Genomic DNA, 27,886 nt, shown 5'->3' with positions numbered 1-27,886 from the left:
CTCCCCAACAGTGTTAGCAAAAGCACCCCTGAGGACATTGGTTCCAGTCCTGCCCAGGTGTAGACCATCCGATTTGTAATGGCCCCACCGCCCCCAGAACTGGTTCCAATGTCCCAAAAATCTGAACCCCCTCCTTCCTGCACCATCTCTCAAGCCATGTATTCATTCTGACTATTCTAAAATTTCTACTCTGACTGTTTCGTGGCACTGGTAGCAATCCTGAGATTACTACCTTTGAGGTCCTACTTTTTAACTTATCTCCTAACTCCCTAAATTCTGATTGTAGGACCTCATCCTGTTTTTTACCTATATTGTTGGTGTCTATATGCACCACGACAACTGGCTGTTCATCCTCCCCCTTCAGTATGTCCTACAGCCGATCTGAGACATCCCTGACCCGTGCACCCGGGAGGCGACATACCATTCGGGAGTCTCGTTTTCGACCACAGAAACGCCTGTCTACTCTCCTTACGATTGAATCCCCTATGACTATAGCCCTGCCAGTCTTTTTCCCGCCCTTCTGTGCAGCAGAGCTAGCCATGGTGCCATGAGCCTGGCTACTACTGCCTTCCCCTGGTGAGTCATCATCTCCCCCAACAGTATCCAAAACGGTATACCTGTTTTGGAGGGAGATGACCGCAGGGGACACCTGCACTGCCTTCCTGCTCTTTCTCTGCCTTTCGGTCACCCATTCCCTGTCTCCCTCACCAATCCTAATCTGCGGTGTGACCAACTCACTGAACGTGCTATCCACGACCTCCTCAGCATCGCGGATGCTCCAAAGTGAGTCCATCCGCAGCTCCAGAGCCATCATGCGGTCTAACAGGAGCTGTAGGTGGACAGACTTCCCGCACATGAAGGAGTCGGAGGCATCGGCCGCGTCCCTGAACTCCCACATTGAGCAAGAGGAGCATAACACGGGTCTGGGATCTCCTGCCATTTTCAAACTTTACCTTAACTGACTCCAAATATAATATCAAATAATTAATAGGTGAAAGGAATAAAGATTTTACTTACCAATCACAATACTCACCAACACACTGAGTTAATTTCTCCCAGCTACTGCTAATTGGAGCACTTTCCTTACCAGCCAATCAGGTCACTGCTTTGCTGTGATGTCACTCTTCAAGGTGAGTTTTTAAAGAGATAAACTTACCTTCCCGACAACCACAGTTGTTTTTTTTTTGGTTAGAGGAGGGAGTGGGGGGGGAGAACACTGAGGAAGTGTTTCGGGTTTAACTGTCACTTGACAACAGCCCCTTCACAAACCACCTTCAAATTACGCTGACCGCACTGCACGTATGCAAATCTCCCCGGAACAGCCAATCAGTAGCTCCGCTCTACTGCCCTCTAGGATAAGCGTGAGGTCATCCATTTTGGTCGGAAAAATGGAAAGGCAACTTATTATCTAAACTAAATGGGGAGAGACGTTGGGGTGCTCCGATGCAGAGGGATCTGGGTGTCCTTGTGCATGAGTCTCAGAAAACTAGTGTGCAGGTACAAGTAATAAAGAAAGTGAATGGAATGTTGGCATTTATAGCTAAAGGAATAGAGTATAAAGGTAAGGAAGCGTTGTTGAAACTATACAAGGCATTGGTGAGACCGCACCTGGAGTATTGGGCACAGTTTTAATCCCCTTATTTGAGGAACGATGTAGTGACATTGGAGGCAGTTACGAGGAGGTTCACTAAATTCATTCCAGAGATGCTTCACAGCTCCAGGGTCCCAGGTTCGATTCCCGGCTGGGTCACTGTCTGTGTGGAGTCTGCACATCCTCCCCCTGTGTGCGTGGGTTTCCTCCGGGTGCTCCGGTTTCCTCCCACAGTCCAAAGATGTGCGGGTTAGGTGGATTGGCCATGCTAAATTGCCCGTAGTGTCCTAATAAAAGGTTAAGGGGGGGGGGGGGGGTTGTTGGGTTACGGGTATAGGGTGGATACGTGGGTTTGAGTAGGGTGATCATGGCTCGGCACAACATTGAGGGCCGAAGGGCCTGTTTTGTGCTGTACTGTTCTATGAGGAAGGAGAGAATGATCTATGAGATGAGGGGGTTTGTCATATGCAGAGAGAATGAGCAGTTTAGGCCTATATTCTCTTAGAAGAAGGAAGGGAGATCAAATTGAGGTATCGAAGAGGATAAAAGATGTGGATAATGTACGGTAAAGTCGCCATAGTTCCTGATGACCAGAGGTTGCTTTCTCCTTTGAGGTGTACCTGAGGGTTACCACACCTCCGGCGAGGAGCAAGGTTGAGAAGGCGGGGCGGGGCCTTCATGGATAACCTCAGCCTGCACTGCTGGTCTTACTCTGCATCACAAACCTGCTGTCTAGCCAAGTGAGCTTAACTGGACCCCAGATAAAATAGACGCAAAGCAGATACTTCTTCTAATGGGGCCTTCCAGAACAAGAGGCCATAGTATAAGGGGCAACAAATTTAAAACAGATTTGAGGATAAACTACTTCTCCCAAAGGGTTGTGAATCTGTGGAATTTGTGGTGGATGCTGGGACAGTGAGTAGATTTAAGGAGGAGTTAGATTTTTAATTGGTAATGGGGTGAAGGGTTATGGAGGATAGGCTGGACGGTAGAATTGAAGCCATGATGGGATCAGCCATGATCATATTGAACAGTGGAGCCGGCTCGAGAGGCTAAATTGCCTAATCCTGCTCCTAGTTCTTACGTTCTAACATAGAACAGTACAGCACAGAACAGGCCCTTCGGCCCTGGTGTCATCAGCAAATTTACTGACCCACCCTTCAGCCCCCTCCTCCAAGTCATTGATAAAAATCACAAATAGCAGAGGACCCAGGACTGATCCCTGTGGTACACCGCTGGTAACTGGTCTCCAGTCTGAAAATTTTCCATCCAGAAATAACCATTTTGTCTAATTTCACCTTCGAGCTCTTGGTCTGTAGGCCTGTAGGGTAACAGCACCTCGAGCACAAATCAGGGGTTATGGGGAGAAGGCAGGAGAATGGGGATGAAGAACATATCAGCCATCATCGAATCGCGGAGCAGATTCGATGGGCCAAATAGCCTAATTCAGCTCCTATATCTTATGGCCTTCTGGTTAGAGACAGAGAAGGCTAGTTGAACATTGACTAGAGAGCAGTTTGGTTTGCTTCTTTCACAGGATTTTGACACATTCAGGAGGTGTAACCAACAGAGGCACCATCAGAGCATCCAGGAGTATTTGTTAATCAGACTGCTGCCTTACGGCACAGTGGTTAGCGTCGCTGACCCATAGTGCCAGGGACCCAGGTTCAATTCCGGCCTTGGCTGACTATCTGTGTGCAGTTTGCACCAACTGCCCGTGTCTGTGTGGGTTTCCTCCGGGCGCTCCGGTTTCCTCCCACAGTCAAAGTTGTGCAGGTTAGGTATGCATAGATTCATAGAATTTACAGTGCAGAAGGGGGCCATTCGGCCCATCGAGTCTGCACCGGCTCTTGGAAAGAGCACCCTACCCAAGCCCATACCTCCACCCTATCCCCATAACCCAGTAACCCCACCCAACACTAAGGGCAATTTGGACCCTAAGGGCAATTTATCACGGCCAATCCACCTAACCTGCACATCTTTGGACTGTGGGAGGAAACCGGAGCACCCGGAGGAAACCCACGCACACACGTGGAGAATGTGCAGACTCCACACAGACAGCGACCTAAGCCGGGATTCGAACCTGGGACCCTGGAGCTGTGAAGCATTTGTGCTATCCACAATACTACTGTGCTGCCCCTAGGTGGATTGGCCATAGCTAAAATTTCCCCTTCATGTCCAAAGATGTGCAGGTTAGGTGGGATTACGGGATAGGGTGAGGGAGTGGACCTATTGAGGGTGCTCTTTCAGAGGGTAGGTGGAGACTCGATGGACCACTCTGGGTTCTAAGGGCTTCCACTCCCTTAATGTGCAGCTGGGTAGAAAAGCAGAGGGATGAAAGTATCCAGGGAGATACCAAGATTCTCTCCGCCTTCAGCAGTCTTGGGTTCCAAAGGTATCCCCTCCATCTGAAACCCTCTGAAGTTAGCTGCAGCGGGGTGAAGGGGTACGCACCCCAGGCTGAAAACCCCACTGGGGAACCTCACCACTGGTACAACAGGAAGTATATAATCACCTGGGGCAACAATAATGGCCACTTAAATGCCTCACGTCACCATCGCCTGTATTTTACCAGTGGTAAGTGGGTTAAGGGGATGGTGCACATCATTTGTGAAACCAGGCACTGCGGACTGATGTCAAGTAATTTGGGGTGGGGTGGGGGGGGGGGGGGGAGACGACTCATTTTGAGGGTCCCCTGTGCTCAGTAATAATGCCTTACAATCCCCCTCTCCATGACCTCTCAAACCAAGCCCTCCCACCCTTCTCGATACTCTCACTGCAGCCTGTCACGCTGCTTCTGTCTGGAACCCCCTCTCTGCCGGGACTGCCTGCAGTCCCAGCAACGACCACCGCTCCCAGTTAGCGCTGCTGGGACGTCCGAGTGCCAGCCCTCTGATTGGTCAGCAGCTCGCTAAGGTGGGACTTTCTCCTAATTTGATACAATTACCGCTGCTCCCAGCATTAAATTGATGCGGGTCAGCCATCGGGATCATGAGTAGGCTGCCCTCGGCTTTTATCCACGGTTGGGAGGTGGGTGCGGGAAGCACACAGCAACCCATAAAATGCAGCCCCGCGATGCAGTTGTAATGATATGCAGACACGTAACCAGAACAGGACACAGCCAATGGGTAATCAGAACACCCAGCGGTGGCATCACCACAAGAGGGCACCACACGACCACTATAAAAGGACAAGGCACACAGGCCCTGCCCCTTCCACCGGCAGAAACCTAGAGAGCAAGACGTGTGTCGTTAACAGGACCGTCACATCATAGCACGTGGTCTAGAGCAACTTCATATAGTTAGTAGAGTGTACTGTGTTACTAGAGTCAGATTAGTAGAGTGTAGAACTCATTTAGGAGCTTTGTTAATCGCGCAATAAATACGTTCAACTTACCTCAAGGTCTGGAGTATCCTTCAGCAACACCGACACCAAGTAGTGACTTATGTTACTCAAAGTATCAGAACAAACAGTGGTATTGAGGACGTGTGCGTGTATGGCATTGATCAAACCCTCAGGTGGGCATCGAAGATCACTCAACACCACTTTGAACCCGTACCAGCCTCCCAGGACAGGCGCCGGAATGTGGCGACTAGGGGCTTTTCACAGTAACTTCGTTGAAGCCTACTCGTGACAGTAAGCGATTTTCATTCATTTTCATTTCAAGAAGAGGTCACCGTGTGTCCTGGCCAACCTTTAACCCCCAATCAGCATTGCCTGGGAACATCATTTTGTTTGGGGGTGTGGGATCTTTCTGTGCACAGTTGGTTGGCACATTTTCTACTGCTTCACTGGTTGTTATATCCCTTGGGCTATTGTGAAGGCGTGAACACAAGCCTATTTTTTTATTATCGCCCATTATTTTCTGTTTCTGAGTGAGAGATAATTAATTTCTGAGCGTATTTTATTTCTGTTTGCTGTGGGGTATTTTTCCCATTTCGGATTGTCCAGAAACCCAGTTCTCGTGATGGTGGGTGGGATCGCCACCCTCGCGGCCGGCCTGTTTAGCGTCGGCAGAGGCAGCCCGTAGTTGGCCGGCAGTAAGATTGTCCACCCCCGCCACTACTGACTGGCTTTCCCGTTGTTTGCACCCTCCGCTGGTGCCTCACCCGTGGTGGGGGAGGGGTGGGAGGGGGGGGGGGTCACTGTCGGAGGGGCCGGAAGATCCCGCTGATGGGAACGGGCGAAAACATTTCGGCCAATAGCCTGTTAAGAAATATTTTTCAGAATGTCGCCCGCGCACCTTTTATGGGCGGCGCGCTAGCACAGTGGTTAGCACTGGTGCTTCACAGCTCCAGGGTGCCGGGTTCGATTCCCGGCTTGGGTCACTGTCTGTGTGGAGACTGCACGTTCTCCCCGTGTCTGCGTGGGTTTCCTCCCGGCGCTCCGGTTTCCTCCCACAAGTCCAAAGACGTGCTTATTAGGTGAATTGGGCATTCTGAATTTTCCCTCTGTGTACCTGAACAGGCACCGGAATGTGGCGATGAGGGGCTTTTCACTGTAACTTCATTGTAGTGTTAATGCAAGCCTACTTGTAACAATAAAGATTATTATTAAAAGATTATTATTATGGTACCGAAGACTAGCGGGATGATGTTGGGATTGGCCGCCTGAGGTCATCGTGCCGTGTTTTTGAGTAAGCGCAGGGGATGCAGCGCATTGATCAAGATTTTAAAACCGCGACTTCTGGTGGCGGCAATGTGGAGCTAAGCCGCACCTTCGGCAGCTCCTGCTAATTTAGGACTTTCGGGCTCTTTTAAGAGCCCACAACGGCGTTTTTTCAACTTTCCCCCGGGGGGAAACGCAGCCAGTGTGCCCAGCAGCCGGTGGATGGACTGGACTCGCAGTGGAGCGGTCCAAAGGTCGATTCTTCCACAGAGAAAGGCGAGAGGCATGAAAAACAAAATGGCGGCGGGCGGGGTGGCAGCAGTGGGCGCAGGAGCTGCTTCAGCGCTTCTTCAGGGAACTCAAAGCTGAGATTTTGGAGCCATTTAAGGCCTCGTTGGACAAACGGGCAGCGACGCAGACAGCTCAGGCCGTGGAGTTTCGGAAGCTGCAGCACAAGGTCTCCGAGAATGAGGATGAGCTTCTGGGCCTGGCAGTGAAAGTGGAGACACACGAGGGATTGCATAAGAAATGGCAAGATAGGATGGAGGAGATGGAGAACCGCTCCCGCCGGAAGAATCTGCGGATTCTGGGCCTCGCAGAGGGGCTCGAGGGCTCGGTTCTGGTGGCCTACGTGGTCCTCATGTTAAACACGTTGATGGGTGCGGGGTCATTTAACGGGCCCCTGGAGCTGGAGGGTGCCTACCGAGTGTCGCAGCGGAAACCTAAACCGAACGAGCCGCCCAGGGTGGTGCTGGTCCGTTTTCTCCGCATGGGTGACCGGGAGTGCGTGTTGAGGTGGGCGAAGAAGGAGAGGAGTAGCAGGTGGGAGAACACGGACGTTCGGATCTTTCAGGACTGGAGCGCGGAGGTGGCGAAGAGAAGAGCTGGCTTCAACCGAGCGAAGGGAGTGCTCCATAGGAAGGGGGTAAAGTTTGGCCTTCTACAGCCGGCCCGCCTCTGGGTCACGTACAAGGACCGCCAGCTCTATTTTGACTCTCCGGAGGAGGCCTGGGCTTTTGTCCAGGCTGAGAACTTGGGGGGTCCGAAGAGAAATGTACTTTGATTGAAGGCTTTGCCTTCCTGGGTATCCTTTTGCTGATTTTGGCTGTGTTTACTAATGGTTGTTTCATGTTTGTTTTTGCTGTTTTCGCTATTTTGGCTATTGTCATCTGTGTTCTTTCGGGGGGGGGGGGGGGGGGGGGGGGGGCTGTTGGTTATTTATCGGGGTGCTTTTCTTTGTTTTTTCCACTGGTGGGTTGGGGAGTAAGCTGGGGGCCCGATGGGTCATGTGCACGCCTCTTTCCCGCGGGTTGGGCCGAGGGGCGGGCTCGGGTTGGAAGCGCGGGCTTTCTTCCTGGAGGGATTGCTGGCGGTGTTTCACCGGGGGAAGGGTTATGGTTACGGCGGGAGAGGCCGGGGTCAGCAGAAGTCAGCTGACTCACAGAAGCATAATGTTGGGGATAACGCAGCTAGGGGAGGCCCTAGCTTTGGGGGGGGAGCTTGGGGGAGAGGAGGCGGGGGGGTGGGGCGGGTTGTTGCTGCAGGGACTGTGAGGGAAGGGATGGCGAGGGGGGGATTGGGTGGGGGGTCTGCCACCGTGGGAAGCGGGCCTGGGGGTTTCCCTGGGATACGTGGTGGGTTGAGGAAGGGGTATGGCTGACAGGCGCAGAGGGAAGGGGACGGCCCCCCGGGTTCGGTTGGTTACATGGAATGTGAGGGGGCTGAATGGTCCAGTGAAGCGATCTCGGGTGTTGGCTCACTTGAGGGGGCTGGGAGCGGATGTGGCTATGCTCCAGGAGACGCACCTCAGGTGAGGTTACGAAAAAGTTGGGTGGGACAGGTGTTCCACTCGGGGCTTGATGCAAAGAACCATGGGGTGGCAATCTTGGTGGGCAAGAGCCTATCGTTCGTCGCATCCAAAATGGTGGCAGACTCTGCAGGGCGATATGTGATGGTCAGGGGGAGCAAGTGGTCTTGGTCAATGTCTACACCCCCAATTGGGACGATGCGGGCTTCATGCGGCGTATGCTGGGCCTTATCCTGGACCTGGAGACAGGAGGATTGATTATGGGTGAGGACTTTAACACGGTGCTGGATTCGGCTCTGGATCGTTCGAAGTCCAGGACGGGGGGGTAGGGAGTCCTCCTTTTTCTCCCATGTTCATAAGGCGTACTCCCGGATTGACTTCTTCGTGCTTAGCAGGGCGTTGATCCCGAGAGTGGTGGGGGCGGAGTATTCAGTGATAGCTATCTCTGATCATGCCCCACATTCGGTAGACTTGGAGCTGGGTGAGGGGAAGGATCAGCGACCGATGTGGAGGTTGGATGTGGGGCTGCTGGCAGAAGAGGAAGTGTGTGAACGGATCCGTAGGGGTTTAGAGAGGTATTTGGAAACTAATGACAACGGGGAGGTACAGGTTGGGATGGTTTGGGAAGCACTAAAGGCAGTAGTCAGAGGGGAGTTGATATCCGTCCGGGCGCACAGGGAGAGGAGGGAGAGGGTCGAGAGGGAGAGACTGGTGGCAGAGATGGTCAGGGTGGATAGGAGTTCTGCAGACAACCCGGAGGAGGGGCTTTTGAGGAAGCGGGTCAATCTCCAGGCGGAATTTGATGTTTTGACCACCCGTAAGGCGGAGACGCAGTGGAGGAGGGCACGGGGGCGGCGTACGAACACGGGGAGAAGGCGAGTCGGATGTTGGCCCACCAGCTCCGGAAGCGGGAGGCGGCTAGGGAAATTGGGGGAGTCACGGATGTAGATGGGAACCTAGTGCGGGGTGGAAAGGACATCAACGGGATGTTCAGATCCTTCTACGAGGGGCTGTACCGGGCAGTCCCCCCCCCCCCCCCCCCCCCCCCCCCCCCCGGGGAAGCAGGCGGGATGGATCGCTTTTTGGATAAGCTGGAGTTCCCAAGAGTAGGGGACGAGCGGGTGGAGGGTTTGGGGGCCCCAATTGAGCTAGAGGAGCTGGTGGCAGCATTGGGCAGCATGCAGACAGGGAAAGCGCCGGGGCTGGATGGGCTCCCGGTGGAACTTTACAAGAAATTTATAGATCTTCTGGGCCCGCTGCTGGTGAGAACCCTGAATGAGGCTAAGGAGGGGGGGGCTCTGCCCCCGACAATGTCCAGGGCAATTATTTCTTTGCACCTGAAGCGGAACAAGGACCCCCTTCAGTGCGGTTCCTATCGGCCGATCTCGCTCCTTAATGTAGATGTCAAGTTGTTGGCAAAGGTGCTGTCCAGGAGGGTGGAGGATGTAGCCCCGACGGTGATTCATGAGGATCAAACGGGGTTTGTAAAGGGGAGACAATTGAACGGCAATGTGCGGAGGCTCCTGAATGTCATGATGATGGCACCGGTGGCTGGGGAGTCAGAAATAGTGGCATCTATGGATGCGGAAAAGCTTTTGATAGGGTGGAGTGGAGCTACCTCAGGGAGGTGTTGCGGAGGTTTGGATTTGGCTGGGTGAGGCTACTGTACAGCTCCCCGGTGGCGAGTGTAGTGACGAACGGGAGGCAGTCGGAGGACTTTCGGCTCTCCAGAGGGACAAGGCAGGGGTGCCCCCGTCTCCTTTGCTTTTCGCGTTAGCGATTGAGCCCCTGGCTATGGCACTGAGGGACTCGAAGAGTTGGAAGGGGGATTGTGCGGGGGGGCAGAGGAACACCGGCTGTCACTATATGCGGATGATAGAACATAGAACATAGAACAGTACAGCACAGAACAGGCCCTTCGGCCCTCGATGTTGTGCCGAGCAATGATCACCCTACTTAAACCCACGTAACCCGTATACCCGTAACCCAACAATCCCCCCATTAACCTTACACTACGGGCAATTTATCACGGCCAATCCACCTAACCCGCACATCTTTGGACTGTGGGAGGAAACCGGAGCACCCGGAGGAAACCCACGCACACACGGGGAGGACGTGCAGACTCCACACAGACAGTGACCCAGCCGGGAATCGAACCTGGGACCCTGGAGCTGTGAAGCTTTGATGCTAACCACCATGCTACCGTGAGGCCCCAGTTGTATGTCGCGGACCCGGTTGAGGGGCTGCCAGAGGTGCTGAAGATACTCAAGGAGTTTGGGGACCTTTTGGGATATAAGCTCAATGTGGAGAAGAGTGAGTTGTTTGTCCTGCACCCGGGGGGTCGGGGGAGAGAGAGATAGGGGAACTCCCATTGAAGAGGGCTGAGCAGAGTTTCAGGTATCTGGGGGTCCACTTGGCTAGGACCTGGGGGACTATGCATAGGCTCAATTTTTCGCGGCTGGTGGGGCAGATGGAGGAGGAGTTCAGGAGGTGGGATGCACTGCCGCTCTCGCTGGCGGGCAGGGTCCAGTTGGTTAAAATGACGGTGCTCCCGAGGTTTTTGTTCCTTTTCCAGTGCCTCCCCATGCTGATCCCGAAGGCTTTCTTCAGAAGGGTCAACAAGTCGATTTTGGGGTTTGTGTGGGCGGGGAAGGCCCCAAGAGTAAGCAGGCACAAGTCTGGAGGCTTTGGTGACGGCCCCACTCCCGCTCCCCCCGGCAAAGTACTCTTCGAGTCCGATGGTGGTTGTGTGCCTTAAAATTTGGGGACAGTGGAGGCGGCATAGGGGGGCAGTGAAGGCCTCAGTTTGGGCCCTGATACGGGGCAATCACCGTTTTGCGCCAGGGAGAACGGGTGGGGGATTTGGGAGTTGGCACAGGGCAGGCATCAGACAGTTTGGGGACCTCTTCCTGGATGGAAAGTTCGCGACTCTGGAGCTGGTGAGGAAGTGGAACCTCCCCCCTGGGAACGCCTTTAGGTACTTGCAGGTCAGGGACTTTGTTAAGAGGCAGGTGGCGGAGTTCCCGCGGCTGCCGCCAAGGGGGGGTGCAGGACAGGGTGCTTTCGGGGACGTGGGTCGGGGAAGGGAAGATCTCGGCTATTTACCAGCTGATGCAGGAGGAGGAGGCGGCCTCAGTAGATGAGCTCAAAGTGAAATGGGAGGAAGAGCTAGGGGAAGAGATTGAGGATGGGACGTGGTCGGAAGCCCTGGAAAGGGTGAATTCTTCCTCCTCTTGCGTGCGGCTCAGTCTAATCCAGCTGAAGGTGCTGCACAGGGCTCATATGACGGGGGCTAGGATGAGCCGGTTTTTCGGAGGGGAAGACACGTGTGGAAGGTGCTTGGGCAACCCAGCAAACCACACCCATATGTTTTGGGCATGTCCGGCTCTGGAGGGGTTTTGGAAGGGGGTGGCGGGGATTTTGTCGGAAGTGGTTGGGTCTAGGGTCAGGCCGGGCTGGGGGCTTGCGATCTTTGGAGTAGCTTCGGAGCCGGGAGTGCAGGAGGCGAGAGAGGCCGGCATTCTGGCCTTTGCATCTCTAGTAGCCCGGCGTAGGATGCGGTGGGTTCGTTCTGTTCTTTTTTTTCTGTTCTTTTTTGTATAACCATTTGCTATTTGTTACTATTTATTTTGGGAGGGTAAGTTCTGCTCTAGCTTCGGTGTGGAAGCACGATATGTATGTTTTAATTTGCAGGAAAAATTTGTTATTGTTATTGGAAAACTTGAATAAAAATTATTTTTAAAGAAAAAGATTTTAAGACCGCTCCAGGTACTCGCAATGATGTTTCACAGAATCCAGTGCAGAAACTGTCACCCCACAAGCTGGAAGCCCCTGTGGATGCTGCAGAGTGAGCGTTTCGCTGAAGTGTGCTTTGATATCCGGATTGCCCAGTCGTGGCTCTCAAAAGTGATCATTTATTTACTTTCTTTCAGCCATTGAATAAATGTCAAGCTCTTGTCCGAAGGGAGTCCATTGTTAATTTGGAAAATTTCAGGAAGCTGTACATCAGGAGGAAATGGAAAGTAGGTGAAATTGAACCTTGGTTATGGAATTAAAATCGTTGCTTCTGATGTTTCGAGTTAAACAGCCCCTCGGAATTTCCTGTGCAGCTAATGAATCTCCCATTTCTTTTCAGCTAACGTTCAGAATTGTATCATTTTGCAATCATTTGACTCGTACCTTTCTAAAGAAAGGTTATCTGAAGAAGGACGATACTTCGGTAAGTGAAGCAAAGCTACCCGTTTTTATAAAATTTCATTTGTGGGATGAGGGTGTCGCTGGCTGGGCCGACACCTATTGCCCTTGAAGTGAGTGGCTTGCCCCACCATTTCGGGGGGAGTTTAAGCGTCAGCCTCATTGCTGTGGGTCTGGAGTCACATGTAGGCCAGACACAGTCAGTACGGCAGATTTCCTTCCTTAAAGGTATTCGGTGAACCGGATGGATCAACAATGATTTCGAGCTCATCGTTAGATTTTTAATTCCAGATTTTTATTGAATTCCCGTTTCACCACGCTGGAATCTGGGTCCCTGGAGCGTCAGGCCTTTGGAATGCCAGTGACCATACCAGTACACCCCCGCCTCCCTGGCGTCTATTAGCAAAGCGGTCGCACGAAAGGTGGCTCGCGTCTAAGAACACCAACCGGGGCCTTTTAACCCCAACAAATGGGCTCAAAACCCTCCCAGTTTAACCACCGCCTCCCTAATAATGGATTTTATCCACAACAAGTTTATTTCTTATCCTGACTTTTTAAGTACCAACCTCAACGTTTACGGGTGGGATTATGCGACCCTTCCGCTGGCGGGATCTTCTGGCCCCACCAAAAGTGACCCCTCCCCAATCAGCAACATGTTCCCCAGCAGTGGGACGGGCGAGATGTACAAAATGCCATAGACATCGACGGGACAGGAAGATCTCGCCAGTGGCCCCTGGCGTAACACTGCTGCTGCCATAAAACACTGCCATGTTGGGTTGCGGGTGCGGGGGGGGGGGGTGTGAGTTTTATTTCCCCCTCGATTGCCCTTAAAGAGTTAATAACCTGACTTAAAGTGGTCAGCGATTTTGCTGCTGCTGATTTTGCACAATCCGATTTGAACTTCCCTCCTTGCCCATCACAGCAGCTCAAGTGGAGGCTCAATATCTGTCAGTCTGCGGCACACGGTATACTTGAATATTGCAGCCAGCGTTATATCTCACGCCAGGTCCACAGGTGCACCTGCCCCATCCTGACTTCAGCATGTTGGGTAGAGCATATTATACTGAAGAACACAAGAGGTTCTCCCCATTGTCCTCGCCAGCATGTATCCTCCGACCGACATTCCTGGTGGATACCATGCTGCTGTTTATAATAATCTTAATTATTGTCACAAGTAGGCTTACATTAACACTGAGGGAGTAACTATGACTCTCTTCAGCTGGCTCTCCTGAGAGTGTCAACTCTGGTTGGTTATCCTTGTGGTGTTTTTGACGTGTTTTTGTCATCACAAGGATTGACGTGCCTCCACACGGCCCCGCTGGTAAACTTAATAGTCCTCTGGACTATTGAGGGACTAAACGTCAAGTGAGATAAAACACGAGACGGCTGTGATCCGGGTGGATCGGATATCTTAGGATATTGCTATTTAAAAACTCTAATAATAATGCTATCTATGATGGACAAGTCCGGATGGGCTGCGACCTGGAGAAATAGCCGCCCTGCAGAAGCGGCAGCGGCAACGCTCTGCGATAAATGCCGAAGCTGCACATGTGCTAGCCGGCCCACCAGGCTAGTAACAGCGTCTACATCGACCCAAACGGAAGAAGTAGACGACAGGCCATATAGACGATATCTCCTACCCTATTGGGAACTGGATCTGGGCACCAGACCGGAAAGACCAGCATCCCCAATAGTAGCCAACTTTAATGCTGCTATAGAAGAACCTGAGCGGTCTTCCCAACCGACAGGAGTGATTGTTACCCAGACCTTCTATAGCAAAACATACAGTAAAGGGAATCAGGGAATGGAAACTTCAATCAATTTGGGCAAACAAAATCTGCATGATGAAACAACTGATGCGATCGTCTTCATAGAAGAGGTCGTAATCGCACCCAGATGTGACAAAACATCAGTCAATGAAGTGACTGTTCATTATCCCACCGATGGTTTGTTCTGTAGAATATACGATACCGTCCTCCCCAATATGGGACTATTTAATAGCCATATGACTAAACTCCATCGAGTTAAAGCCATCAAAACGAAATGCTCAAAATGTAACAAAACAGGCGAATATCATTCTATCGCCTGCCACTTTGCTAAATGCAAAGGAACCAGGCAAACGGCTCCGGCTGGAGCTTTCGGGTGCAGCATTTGCGAGAAAAGGTTTATGACGAAAAGCGGACTTGGGCAACACGAGAGGCGTGAGCATCCTGCTCTACGGAATGTGAAAAGAATTGAGACAACTAAAGTCGTAACCAAAAAGGGATGAAGAGGAGGTTGCCCTCTTAAGACAACTGGAGGTTCGTTTCGATGGAGAGCAGTGTATTAATAAACTGATCGCTTCTATCCTAACAACTAAGTCAGCAAAACAAATTTCTGACAAACGCAGAATTCTACCGAGAACACCAAAGGTAGTCACAGCAGCTGCTGAGGATATTCTTATGGAGGATACCCCAGCGTCCGAACCTGAGGGGGAAACGTGCAACCCTAGTACATCAGACCCATGTCCACAGAGAAAGTTAAGACCACCAAATTCAATCTCACGACACGGGGAGATTGATGATCAGCTTACAAAAGCTGAACAACTATTGGACACGAGGAACGACCCCAACAGTCAGGCTGAAGGCATTGGGATTGTTGAAGACATCACCAATTTGCTGATGTCAAAGGGGGAGAAACCCCAAAAAGATAAGGGTTTATCTTTGAGGGCAGTACGGTAGCATTGTGGATAGCACAATCGCTTCACAGCTCCAGGGTCCCAGGTTCGATTCCGGCTTGGGTCACTGTCTGTGCGGAGTATGCACATCCTCCCCGTGTGTGCGTGGGTTTCCTCCGGGTGCTCCGGTTTCCTCCCACAGTCCAAAGATGTGCAAATTAGGTGGATTGGACATGATAAATTGCCCTTAGTGTTGGGTGGGGTTACTGGGTTATGGGGATAGGGTAGAGGTGTTAACCTTGGGTGCGGTGCTCTTTCCGGGACTCGATGGGCCAAATGGCCTCCTTCTGCACTGTAAATTCTATGTAATTCTATGTAATAAAAGACCTCTAAATGGTCAAGAGCGGAAAAATAAGACGAGAAAGTGCAACGTTAATAGCGGAGCACGAAAAAGATGGGCAGCCCGGAAAGTAGTTTTCAGAACAGCACAACTCCTTTACAAAAATAATAGGCGCCAACTCGCAAGGCAAATTATGGGCGCACCGGCTATTACCTCATGTCCTCTAACCAAGATAAACTGTCTAAACCAAACAATAAGGCGAATGTGAGCAAGTTCGCCACATACAAGGGCTGCGTAGATAAGGGAGAACTGATGAAGCCAATTGGAGAAGAGGAAGTCTCTAAAGCAATCGAGGGAATTGATGAGGAAAGTGCGCCTGGTCCAGATGGCATGAAGTTGGTTGACATTCAGGACATTCATGAGAAAGATAACGCCCGAATTGCTCGACTCTTCTCTCTTTGGATAAAATCGACGACAATCCCCAATTCTCTCAAAAAGAGTTGAACAGTGTTGATACCCAAATGCGAAGACCAAGAGCGCCTAAAAGACGTTGACAGCTGGAGGCCTATTACCATCGGACCCATGCTGCTTCGCCTCTTTACAAAAATTATGGCAAAACGTCTCAGTGAGACCGTTTGGATTAACCCACATCAGAAAGGTTTCCTTGTAGCTACCCCGGGATGCAATGAAAATATTGCTATCCTTGAGAATATCATTAAGGGGGCGAAGAAGAATAAAAAGGACCTTCGTTGATTTGGCAAAAGCATTCGACTCAGTTGGACATAAACTCATTCTGAAAACACTGCAAAGAATGCAGTTACCCCACAATTTCATATCGCTGGTCACAGAACCTGTATACCGGTAACACAACAATGGTTGAAGGTAAAAATACCAAAACTTCAGCAATAAAAATTGAAAGGGGTGTCAAACAGGGAGACCCACTTTCTCCAATTCTTTTCAATATTGCAATGGATCCATTGATTTGCACCCTGGAAGAGGCCAACTCAGGAGCTGTTATGCCCCTGGGGGAGCATCGAGTCAATTGCTCTGCTTTGGTCTTTGTTTGACGTCGCCCTTTTGAGCGACTCGCACGCCGGGATGGATAGGAACCTAAAGCTTCTCCGGTCCTTTTGTATCAATACGGGTTTGGCAATAAATGTCAAAAAGACCAAGGGCTTTCATTTTACCTATAAGTCCAAGACTTTTGTTTATAATCCCCGTGAGAACTGGAAGCTGGGAAAGGAAGTTATCCCCTACATCCCACCAGGTGACACTGGAAAGTACCTGGGAGATCCTTGGGCTGGCGTGCCAGAAGGGGATTGGTCAGACAAGCTTAAAACCTGGACTACTTCGTTACAGGCGGCAGCTCTCCGACCGGTACAAAAGATAGAGATCTTAAAAACACATGTCATCCCCAGGTTGTATTTCCACCTGATCCTGTCCGAAGTGTCGCAGAACGTCCTCTGCAAACTGGATCAGATCATCCGTAACTCCACAAAAGATATCCTACACCTTCCACCGCATGTTTCCGATGGCATCCTGTATTCATCTAACAGGAGCGGCGGGCTGGGCATGCCAAAGCTTGAAGTATTAATTCCATCTGCTATCATTCGCAAACGTGAAGCACTGGAGAAGTCCTCTGATAAGATCATAAGAGCGTCATTTCAATATCGGGACAAAAATAACATCGAAACCATCAATAGATTAAGGATGTTTAAGGTCCTTAAAGAGATAGAAGATTTCATGCCCAACACGCCAAATGACAACCAAGAAGAGAACTCCAGAAATTTGGTAGCTGTGGCATTGCCCATATTAAGGGAACAAGATCGGCCGAGTGCGAGACCAGTGAACCGGTACGCCGCGCGGAGGGAATGGGAGTTTGAGAAATGGAAGAACTTGGTCAGCCAGGGCTCTGGCATTGCATACTATCGTAATGATAAGATTTCCAATTCATGGATCAAACCTTTCCATACAATGAAAGCACATCATTTAATCAATAATCTGTTGCTCAGATCCAACCTCTATCCAACTCGGACTACCCTATCAAGGGGACGTCCAAATTCCGTTAAAACATGCAGGAGGTGCGAGGCACCGAAATTGGCTAGGATCAAATGGCATAATAAAATCTTAGACCAGTTACTTGTATATTTGTCTCAAAGTACGGCTGGACATCTTGCCTGGAGCCGAGAATAACGACAATAGATGGAACCCTCTGGAAGCCTGACATCATCTTCCGGAAGGAGCAGAAAATTGCTGTGGTAGATGTAACAGTACGTTACGAAGACGATAACCTGTCCCTCGAGAAGGCTTGGCAGGAGAAAAAGCTAAAGTACGAACATCTAGGGTCAGAGATTACAGCATTAACTGGAGGCTCTGAGCTTAAACACTTTGGCTTCGCGATGGGCGCTAGAGGCAAATGGCTGGAGTTAAACAGCACCTTATTTAAATTCCTCGGCATCGAAAGGTACCGGTCCTTCGCCCAAATGGTTTCAAGACTTACCATTTCATTGACGCTGGAATTAATGCACATTTTCAGCGATAAATACAGGATTTCGAAAGTACAGAATGCTTCCGAGAACCTCACGGAACATTGACTTATTTTTGACAATCCCATTTGTCTAAGCCCCGAAGGGTCGGGTGAAGACAGATGGAAGATCCCGTGAATGAACGACAGATCCCCTGATCCACCTCACAGCCCGCGGCTGTGATTTCATGCTAGGTGGCAAGACAACACGTCGACGAGCGACGTAAAGACTCGAACAAGGCGCTCACCTGGGTGTAAGTTACTGTGAAAATCCCCTAGTCGCTACATTCCGGCGCCTGATCGGGTGAACAGAGGGAGAATTCAGAATGACCAATTCACCTAACAGCACATCTTTGGACTGTGGGAGGAACCCGGAGGGAACCACACAGACACGGGGAGAACGTGCAGACTCTGCACAGACAGTGACCCAAGCCGGGAATCGAACTTGAGACCCTGGGGCCTTGCTGTGTAATTAAAAGTCGGCACCACTTTTTCTGCATTGCGACAATAACTGCACTTCGCAAGTATCTCGCTGGCCAGAGAAAATAGGAGCCGGTGGATGCCATTCAGCCCATCGAGCCTGCTCCGCCATTGAATGTGATCGGGACTGAGCCTCCATCACAACGTCCCATCCTCTCCCATACCTCCCTAAAAGGTCTTCTAATGCCCGGAGATTGTAGAAAGTGTCATGAGAATGTCGCTTTAAGAAATGTTTGGCTGCTCATATTACTGCAATGATGTCAGAGTGTGGGTGGAGCTGGGCCGTCTGTCAGCTTTTACTTTTGTCAGGGTGTGTTTTCGTTTTGTTTTCAGTGTTGGAGCTGAAGCCAGACCAAGCAGGTGTACTGCTGTTCTCTCTGCCATCAAAAGACTATCTCTTGATCATTTGGTGAATTGAGAATTAATGTACTTCTGTTAAAAGGTGTTTCTTTTGTCTTCTGGATGTTGTTTGGGAAGTTATTAAGAATTACTTAGTGTGGGCAGCACGGTGGCACAGTGGTTAGCATTATTGCCTGCGGCGCTGAGGACCCGGGTTCGAATCCCGGCCCTGGGTCACTGTCCGTGTGGAGTTTGCACATTCTCCCCGTGTCTGCGTGGGTTTCACCCCCACAACCCAAAAGATGTGCAGGATAGGTGGATTGGCCACCCTAAATTGCCCCTTAATTGGAAAAAATAATTGAGTACTCTAAATTTATTTATTTTTTAAAAGAATTACTTAGTGTTGTATTCTTTGGGGGTTGTATTTGAATTAATGGTTGCTAAGATGTTCATTGTATGTTTTAAAAAGGTTAACTTTTTTTAAAAAATAAATTTAGAGTACCCAATTCAATTTTTTTCCAATTAAGGGGCAATTTAGCGTGGCCAATCCACCTACCCTGCACATCTTTGGGTTGTGGGGGCGAAACCCCACGCAGACACGGGGAGAATGTGCAAACTCCACACGGTCAGTGACCCAGGGCTGGGATTCGAACCTGGGACCTCAGCACTCTGAGGCAGCAGTGCTAACCCACTGCGCCACCGTGCTGCCCTAAAAAGGTTAACTTGAGTTCATAGAATAAACATTGTTTTGCTTTGAAAAATACTTCTCCATGATACACTTTGGGCTTCTCTAAACCCTGGCCATAACAAAAGGCTCTGAAATAAATACAGGTTTCTGTTTTTCTTTCTCTTTTTAGAGACAATATGACAGTGACGGCGAAGATGTGAGTTTGAAACGAAGGCCATTCAGGCCACGGAGGCGCAGCAGCACATCGTAAAGCAACATCGGATAGGTTACACTAAACAGGAGGGGGGGGGGGTCTAAACCCGAGGGCAGGTTTTATCACTGTACTGCTGGAGTAACCAATATGTGAAGCTGGTCCTTCCCCCCCCCCCCCCACCCCCTTTGATGTGTCAACGTCGGGCACATCAAATAGACAAATACCACTGTGAATACACGTTGCAGATTGCATGCTTAATGGGTAGACATGTGCTGCCAGTAACAATGTTTTCACTGATATGGCATTTCGGAAGGAAAAGTGTGCAATATTTTTTATGTTTAAACCTGAATCTGTTGATTTAAGGTTTTAGGATACGCAATCCGGTCGTTCTCACACACGTTGCATATCAGTAACGGTGAGATGAGGTTCCCGAACTACGAAGAGGGCTGCCCATTCCACTGGGGGCACTTTGAGCGCAGCTCAGACACTCGGCCGCAGAGGACTAGGCCAGGGGACGAGAGGTGCAAGAACGCAGGATTTAGCATTGGCACCGTTTCATTCAAATCGAACACCCTACCATGCAGGACCGGACATTCTACCTGGTCCTAGCACAGGGATTGTAATACTTACTTGTAATCTGTTGAATGGGGAGTCCCGGTAAGAATGTTCGACCAGCAGTCTGGGAGTGAATGGAACATCAACTTGGGAAAAAGAGCATTGGTGAATGGGTGAGGGGGGGCAAGCATAGAGATACCTCGACCTCATCGAACGTAACTGGTTTGTTCCAATCTTTTTAATGCAATCCTTGCTTTAGATAGTTTCAGATTTTAGACTTTCAAGACAAAATCTAATGTGGCTGAAAGGAGCAACTTTATATGCCACAGTAAAATGCATGAGATGTGAAATGAGTATCTGTTCTATATTTAACAAAAAAAGGAATATAAACTAAGAAGCTATTTTGTACGTAACCGCAGCAGGAATTTTAAAGAATGGCACGTTCAGAATGTTTTAAACGTGTCCCGAATCATTGCCGGTCTGGACACTCTTTAGAGATTGATGGGTCAATTCTGTGAAAATCCAGGCACTTTTTAATGGAGTCGCTCTTACTGATGTGTAGATGTATGTAGTGAGCTGGCTGTTCACCCAGATAATCAATTACTGTGATACCATTCCAAATGCCTGATGCCTGGAATTAACTGGCCTGAACTGTTAGCTCTGTCTCTGTTTTAGTTTATAGGAGCAGGGTTAATAGCACCTCCCCCCCCCCCCCCCCCCCCCCCCCCAAGCATCTGAATCATTTTGGTGGCTTATCTTTGGAGAATGCATTTTAGTGTTCCTGTTTTACATAGTGTCCCCTGTTTTACAATGTGGTAAATGTGACTGCCTGGGAGTTTTCAGATGCTGAAATAAGCCAGTGCGAAATGATCAGTGTGGCAGAGCTTGCAAAGGTCGGAGTTGTGCAGGATTAGGATGGCACTGTTGTTTTGGGGGTGCTGAATGTTTTGGAGAGCAGAGGTGAGAGCGAAGCGGCTGTTAGGGTCGCGCCTCGAAGTGACACAGAGCAGGGACGGGCTGGATGTGAGAGAGGAAACCGAGCTGCAGGTCACACGGTTCACTGAGGTTTTGCGCTTCCGGACTTGGCTTCATTCAGGAGGCAAACAGGAAGGAGGACGGACTTAAGTCTTGAAGCTCGGAGATATTAATGGAAGTTGAAGTAGAGGAAGCCTTGTTCATTCCCCCTTCCCTTTGGTCGGAGATGTGGAGGCCGTACAGTTATATCCTGCATCTTCTCTGCAGCCTAAGCAGCCCACAAATTAGTCCAGAACAGCCGGCGTGATAAAATATGCAGCATCTGTAGGTCAAAAAGCTGGGTGAAGCTGCACATTTGAACATTGTTCGCCCTGTCTAACAGCAAGTAGAGTCAGCTCAACATAAATGCTGAGGGGGTGAATGCAGGGATCTTGTTGTACAGACAGGCACAAACTATTTCCTCATGCAAACATTGATATTTCTTCCGGAATTCATCGATGTGACCCAAACGCTGGAGATGAACCAGGTGGGGTTGGTGTCACATTGAAAGCTGCCACCTGAGTAGAAGTCCCGTCAAGCAGTATGGTCCCCAACACATTCGATGGCTTGACACATGAATTGGCAGCAGATTGAAGTCAAACCACTGTCCAGGGGTCAAGTCAACGATCAAAGCAACCTTGTGTTGGATTGTTTTCTTCTCTCACTCTCTCCCCTTTCACGTTAACCTGGAAGACGAGTGAACTCTAAGAAAGCGGAGCCAGGTCGGAATGAGTTAGACTGAAAGGCAGTGGAAGGTGAACTTTTTGTAAGTTAAGCTGAAACTGTGCCAGTTTCAATGGGAACTCTCCATTGACAGCAGTGGGGATCTAAACATTCCTGTAGGGAGAGGGAGACAGGAGATTTGAGATTCATTCACTTGAGTTTGGAGTTTTCTGACATTTTGGAATGTACTACTTCCTGTAAACTCCTATTTGTTTGGGATCATCTGTTTGAGTTGGGCTGTTTTCCAGGTCTGGACTGTGTTGGACAGGCCCACATCCACTCCTGCAGATTTCATCGACCTTCCTGTCCATCACAGCTGGATATGCCAATATGTACAGCATTTAGTGACAGGACCTTGTAGATAAAGTCACTTAATATATTACCGCCTCCTACTGAAAGATAATAACCACTGCAGCTAGTCTTAAAGGAAACCAATCCTTTCTTAAGACAGCGGTCCCGCATGCCCCAGTATGCTCCTTCCTATGACATTCCTTTGTTCGAGCTGCATTGTAAGAATTGCTCATCTTCCTAGGGGACACATACTAAATTAACACAACTGAAATTGAGATGCCATTTGCTCATTTTAAAACTGTCCAATTTCATATTTGTGTGAAACCAACAGATGGCAGAACGAAATGGCCTGTCTCCAGTCCTCCATTTGAGCTGATTGTTAATTCCACCACCACCATTAGCTGAGGGCTGGTTCCCTCCGTGGGGTGAAGCATTGACACCAGTTTCCTCCAGATTTAACAGTTGACCTGTGACTTGAACGAGAGCTATGGGTGGCGTTGGCCCATTCATGTTGCCTCTGGAGCGGCATCTGATGGTTTTCGTTGAGTGGTAATTCAATAGGACAGCCACCACGGCATTCCCAAAACCACAGCTCCCCTTTGCTTCCCGAGTTAAACTAGAGACGAGCCCGTGACTGAGCATGATTCCTGCCGGATGCCCTTAACTCCAAAACTGACAGCCACATCTGCGAATGGGCTGGCTTCACAGCTTGAGCAACCCAATCTTCTCGAGGTTCAGAAGCTTTGGCACTTCCTGTGGAAGTGATAGGATCTATTCAACCTGTTAACAGGTGGCTTCGTCTCCAATTTTGCTCCGCTATAGATTACTGATAATTGATAAATTATGTTTTAATTTATGAATTTTGATGGCTAGTTGCTTTGAGACACTGGGAAGTATATCTAATCTCACCATTGCCAATGTCGACTTTGTTGTTGTACAACTTAGAAATTATTTTTTGTAAATTTGTGTTTTTAATTGCATTGCATCATACATTTTATCTGTCTTGGGATGTGGGCATTATTGTAATGAAGCCTGGCATTTATTCCCCATCCCTAATTGCCCTTGAGGGATGGGTAGTTAATGCCCTTTATCATAATGGCCCAAATCTTCCGTTCAGGGTGGGATCCCTCTTTCCGACCCTGAAATTAAATTAAAATCCACACTTGCCTTCCCCGGAATTTCCTGGGCGATGTTCCATTAACGGATCTTTCTCACCTGACTCGGCGCAGGAAACTTGGGGAGCACACAGAGAAACCGCAGTAACCACGTGCCCGTTTTAACCGCATGAGCTGCTGTATTCGGGTAAGAAAAGAGGTTAAATGTCCAGAAGCTTATTTGAAAAGCTACGGAGAGAAGCGTGTCGGAGGGGGGAGTGAGTGAGGGGCACAGTAGCTGAGGGGGTGGATAAGGGCATAGAGTGGGGTTGGGTGGGTGAGGAGCAGGGTTGTTAAGTGGGTAGGATGAAATTGTGTGTGTAGTAAGTGGGTGAGCGGTAGAGTGGATAAGGAGCTAGGGTGGTGAGGTTGGGGCAGGTGTTGGGGGTTAGTCAGGTCAAGCCAAGTCTGGGGTGGGTGGGGGGGCTCACAGGGGAGTTGGGGGCTATCCAGGATAGGTTGGGGGTTAGTCAGGTCAAGCCAATTCTTGGGGGTTGGGGGTCTATCCAGGATAGGTTGGGGGTTAGTGAGGCAGGGGAGTCAGGTGGTGGAAGCGAGTCTGGTGGGGTCGATGGAGGACTATGAATGTAGTGTGCTGGTCAGGGAGAGGATTCGGAGGGTCGAGGATAGAAGTGTGGTGCGGTCTAGTCAGGTTGGGTTAGGATGGCAGTTGTTGGGAGGTGGCGGAGCTGGTCAGTGGGAGTGATTGTGGGTCAGTTGTATAGTTAACCAGAAGTTGGGCTAGGTTGTTTTCTGTCTAATGTTTCTTGGGTAACCATTTTGGGAAATTGGAATTGTCCAAAGTGTGCGACTCTAACTCAAAAGTTGGAGACTTCCATGGAAGCTCCCGGGGAACATCAGAATTTTCCATCGAAAGTTCAGACCCCCTGGGTACTACCCATAGACACACTGCGTCGAGACCTCGTGGGTTCCTGTAGCACATCTTGGGTACATTTGTCTCCAACTCTCCAATGGCCGGAAGGTCTGGGCCAAACTGATTATCTTGTGAATTTTAATCTTGTGCATATTTGCATTGTGGTCATGTCATTGTGGATTCCTCGAGGGTAAAAGTTTTATTTTTAATACCTTCATCGGCAAATCTGACTCTGTTACACGATAGAGGAGATTAGGTTCTCCCAGAGGAGAGCAGCATTCCTGGGAGGCACGGGTCAGGAAATAGTGGGAGCTGGAGCGATTGGAATGCCAGATCTTGGAAACACTTGCAGTATCGTGGTAGTGTTTTCATGACCACTTCAACATGTGTCCTCACTGGGAAAGGCTGCTTCGCCTCCTGCACCAACCTATTTAAAATGAGATTGCAGTAGCCCTCTGGGTCTGTCTCAAACTCGATAACGATGTGGTGCCAAGATTTCACATCAAAATCTTCCTCTTCCGGTTGTCAATGTTGCCTTGCATTGAGGGAGGTCCGAAGTGACCAGAGTCCAGCCCACCCACTGGCGATCCAACTGGCCAACCTTGTTCAGGTTTTTCCCCCGCAGGAAGCAAGCCCACCTTCCCTGGATGTTAGTGGAAAGCTCTGAAAGCTATGTGAGCAAAAATATTTCCCACCAGAAATTTGTGTCAACGGACAGATTTATAACTGCAGACAGAAATCTCAAATATCGCAGAAACGTTAGACTTGAATGATTTTTATTGTTAAAAGGATTATAATTGCACCAGTACGTCAACCTCCCTGTGTATGTGGAGCTCCGATTAGCTGTACCTACACATCATACTGCTGCCCCTGATGCAATGTTAATCTATTATTATTTTTGTACATAAATTATAGTTCTGTACCAAACAGAATTTGGAATGAAATGAAGATTTCAATGTTAAAATATGTAAATGTTTGAATAGTACAGTACTGTTGAAGTATTTGTTTCTATAACTTTAAAGATAAATAAAATCTAGAAATGACGTTCAATTTTTTTTAACTTTTGAATAATTTTTGTGGTTCAATGATTATTTTCACCAGGATTGTTTTTGGGTTAATGGACCCAAACCCGTGATGCAGAGCAGGGATTTCCTGCCTGTGGTGTTAATTACAATTCTCTTTATCAAGATCCTGGACTGCTTATAATCTAAAGACTGTTTGCAATTTTGTACAGTATTTTTTTATAAATAAAGTGATGAATGCAACTTGTGATTGTCATTCTGTGCAATTATACTTTTGATCACTTACCATGGTTTACCTCGGTGTTGTAAAGACAAAACCCTTACACCATGTACTAATTGTTCCAGTATGTCTTCTTTGGCGATCATTCCCTCATGCTATGATTGTCCACCTAAGAAACTCTGTGTTACTGGTCACGGGTTCTGTGGGTTCTTGCATGGATGTTGAGCCTGATCCTAGAGCTACATCTTTGACCGCACACTTGGCAGGAGTTTCTGGGAGGTGGGACCAGTCCTGGGACTTTAGATCGCTGGTATTCCTTTCTCAGGCTCCTCTTGCCGTCATGATTCAGACATTACATTGTGTTTTTGATTTACTGTGCTTCATGTTTTGAATTGGATTGGATACTCTCACTCTCAAACATGGCCGTTGAGGCTAAAGGGATCAAGGGGTATGGAAAGAAAGCGGGAGTGGGATACTGAATTTGCATGATCATCCATGATCATATTGAATGGTGGTGCAGGCTCAAAGGGCCGAATGGCCTACTCCTGCACCTATTTTCTATGAATATGAAATTCTAACATGTTATGATCACTCTTACCTAAAGGATCCTTTACAAGGAGGTCATTAATTATTCTTGTCTCGTTGCACATTAACACTATTGTTCGGGACTTCCGGTTGCGGCTATGACCAGCTAAGTCGCACGTTTGGCTGCTCCTGCTACAAAGGTGTTTTCGGGCCGATTGGAGGGCCCCAACGGCGCTGTAAGGACAAATCCCGGTGGGGGAAGGCTCCCTGAAGAGAACCAGACCAACTTTATGGTCGGTACCCGGAGTGGGGTGGTAAAGAGAGCAACAGCAGCTCCCAAAAAAAAGCGGGGGAAGAAGACCAAAATGGCGGCCGGTGGTGCACCCGAGGAATGGAGGAAATGGGCGGAGGAGCAGCAGGCCGCTCTCCTGCGCTTCTTTACGGAGCTGAAAATGGAGCTCTTGGAGTCAATGAATGCGACGACCACCAGGCTGATGGGAGCCCAGGCGACCCAAGAGGCGTCGATTCGGGAGCTGCAACAGGAGATGACTGCGAGGGAGGAGGAGGCCACGGTCCTCGTGGGAAAGGTAGAGGTGCACGAGGCACTCCACCTGAAATGGCAGAGCCGTTTTGAGGAGCTGGATACCCGAATGAGGCGGAAGAACCTGAGGATCTTGGGCCTGGCAGAAGGCCTGGAGGGGTCAGACCTCCCGGGATATGTAGCAGAAATGCTGAGCTCCCTGATGGGGGCAGGGGCCGTCCCTTCGCCCCTGGAGCTGGAAGAGGCCTACAGGGTCATGGCTAGGAGGCCAAGAGCAAATGAGCCCCCGAGGGCGGTGCTGGTGCGGTTCCAGCGACTCAGCGACCGTGAAAGAGTGCTGGAGTGGGCCAAGAGGGAAAGGAGCAGCAAGTGGGAGAATTCGACGGTGAGGGTCTACCAGGACTGGAGTGCGGAGGTGGCAAAGCGGCGGGCCCGGTACAACCGGACGAAGGCGGTGCTACATGCAAAACGGATCAGGTTCGGAATGCTGCAGCCAGCGCGCTTGTGGGTCACCTACAGGAACCAACACCACTATTTTGAGTCCCCAGAGGAGGCGTGGGCCTTTGTACAGGAAGAGAAACTGGACTCGAATTAGACCCAGGGGATACTTGGCCGCCTTGGCCGCTCGGGTACTTTCAGCTGAATTCTTTGTTTGGATTTTGAACTCTTGCTGTGGTTTTTCTTCTGATGTTTTTTCCCCCTTTGCCAACTTCCCTTAGTTATTGTTATTGTGGTTATTCATGGTTATTTATGGTTATTTATGCTGTTTGGTAGAGGGCGACTGTTAAGTACATTGTTATTTGTTATTTATCTGTTATTTATAATGTTAAGTTGGGGAGGCGGGACGGGGGGAGAGCAGATCGGGGATATGGGCTCCTAGGGGGGGTTCTTTACAGGCATGGACGGGGACGGGGGTGGAACTGAAGATGGCGGGGTGGGGTGTGGCAGGGCGAAAGCGCGGGCTTTCCTCTGTTTTCCCGCGCGCGGGGCAGAGGAGGGGGGAGGGGAGGAGTGCGGGGCGTGGCTAGCAATGGCGACCTTTCCCGCGCTGGAGCGGGGCCAGGGAGGAGTGGCAAGGGGGGGGAGGCCCCCCCCCCCCCGAGCCGGGGGGAGTCGGAGTGTGGCAGGAGCAGCCGGGTCAGCGTGAACCAGCTGACTTACGGGAGTACAATGGAGGGTACATCGCGGCTAGGAGGGGTCCTAGCCTGGGGGGGGGGGGGGGTTAGGGAGGGACACCGGGTTGCTGCTGAAAAGACCAGAAACGAGAAGTGGAGGACTGGAGAGGTGGGGGGAGGGGGACATCGCCATGGGGAGCGGGTCAGAAGGGGAGGGTCGACCCGGGGCGAGCAGGGAACAGGACATGGCTAATCGGCAGGGGAGGGGGGCGGGTCGTCCCGCGACCCGGCTGATCACTTGGAACGTGAGGGGGTTGAATGGGCCGGTCAAGAGATCAAGGGTATTCTCACACCTGAAGGGACTGAAGGCTGATGTAGCAATGTTACAGGAGACCCATTTGAAGGTAGTGGACCAGGTTCGCCTGAGAAGGG

General features: G+C 50.0%; 1 protein-coding gene across 1 annotated transcript in view; it reads left to right on the top strand.

Annotated features, from left to right (window-relative positions):
- The window catches only part of dapk2b (death-associated protein kinase 2b), a 172,353-nt gene extending 151,998 nt beyond the window's left edge, over positions 1-20,355 (top strand). The window contains exons 10-12 of the mRNA XM_038784219.1: positions 11,939-12,028; positions 12,142-12,225; positions 19,397-20,355. Of these exons, the coding sequence (XP_038640147.1) occupies positions 11,939-12,028; positions 12,142-12,225; positions 19,397-19,477 (255 nt within the window). The 3' untranslated portion in view covers positions 19,478-20,355. The remainder of the gene's footprint in view (positions 1-11,938; positions 12,029-12,141; positions 12,226-19,396) is intronic.
- The last annotated feature ends 7,531 nt before the right edge of the window (positions 20,356-27,886 follow it).

Source organism: Scyliorhinus canicula, chromosome 24, assembly GCF_902713615.1.
Source record: "Scyliorhinus canicula chromosome 24, sScyCan1.1, whole genome shotgun sequence".
NCBI lineage: Eukaryota > Metazoa > Chordata > Chondrichthyes > Carcharhiniformes > Scyliorhinidae > Scyliorhinus > Scyliorhinus canicula.
This window is presented reverse-complemented; position numbering and strand designations above follow the sequence as displayed.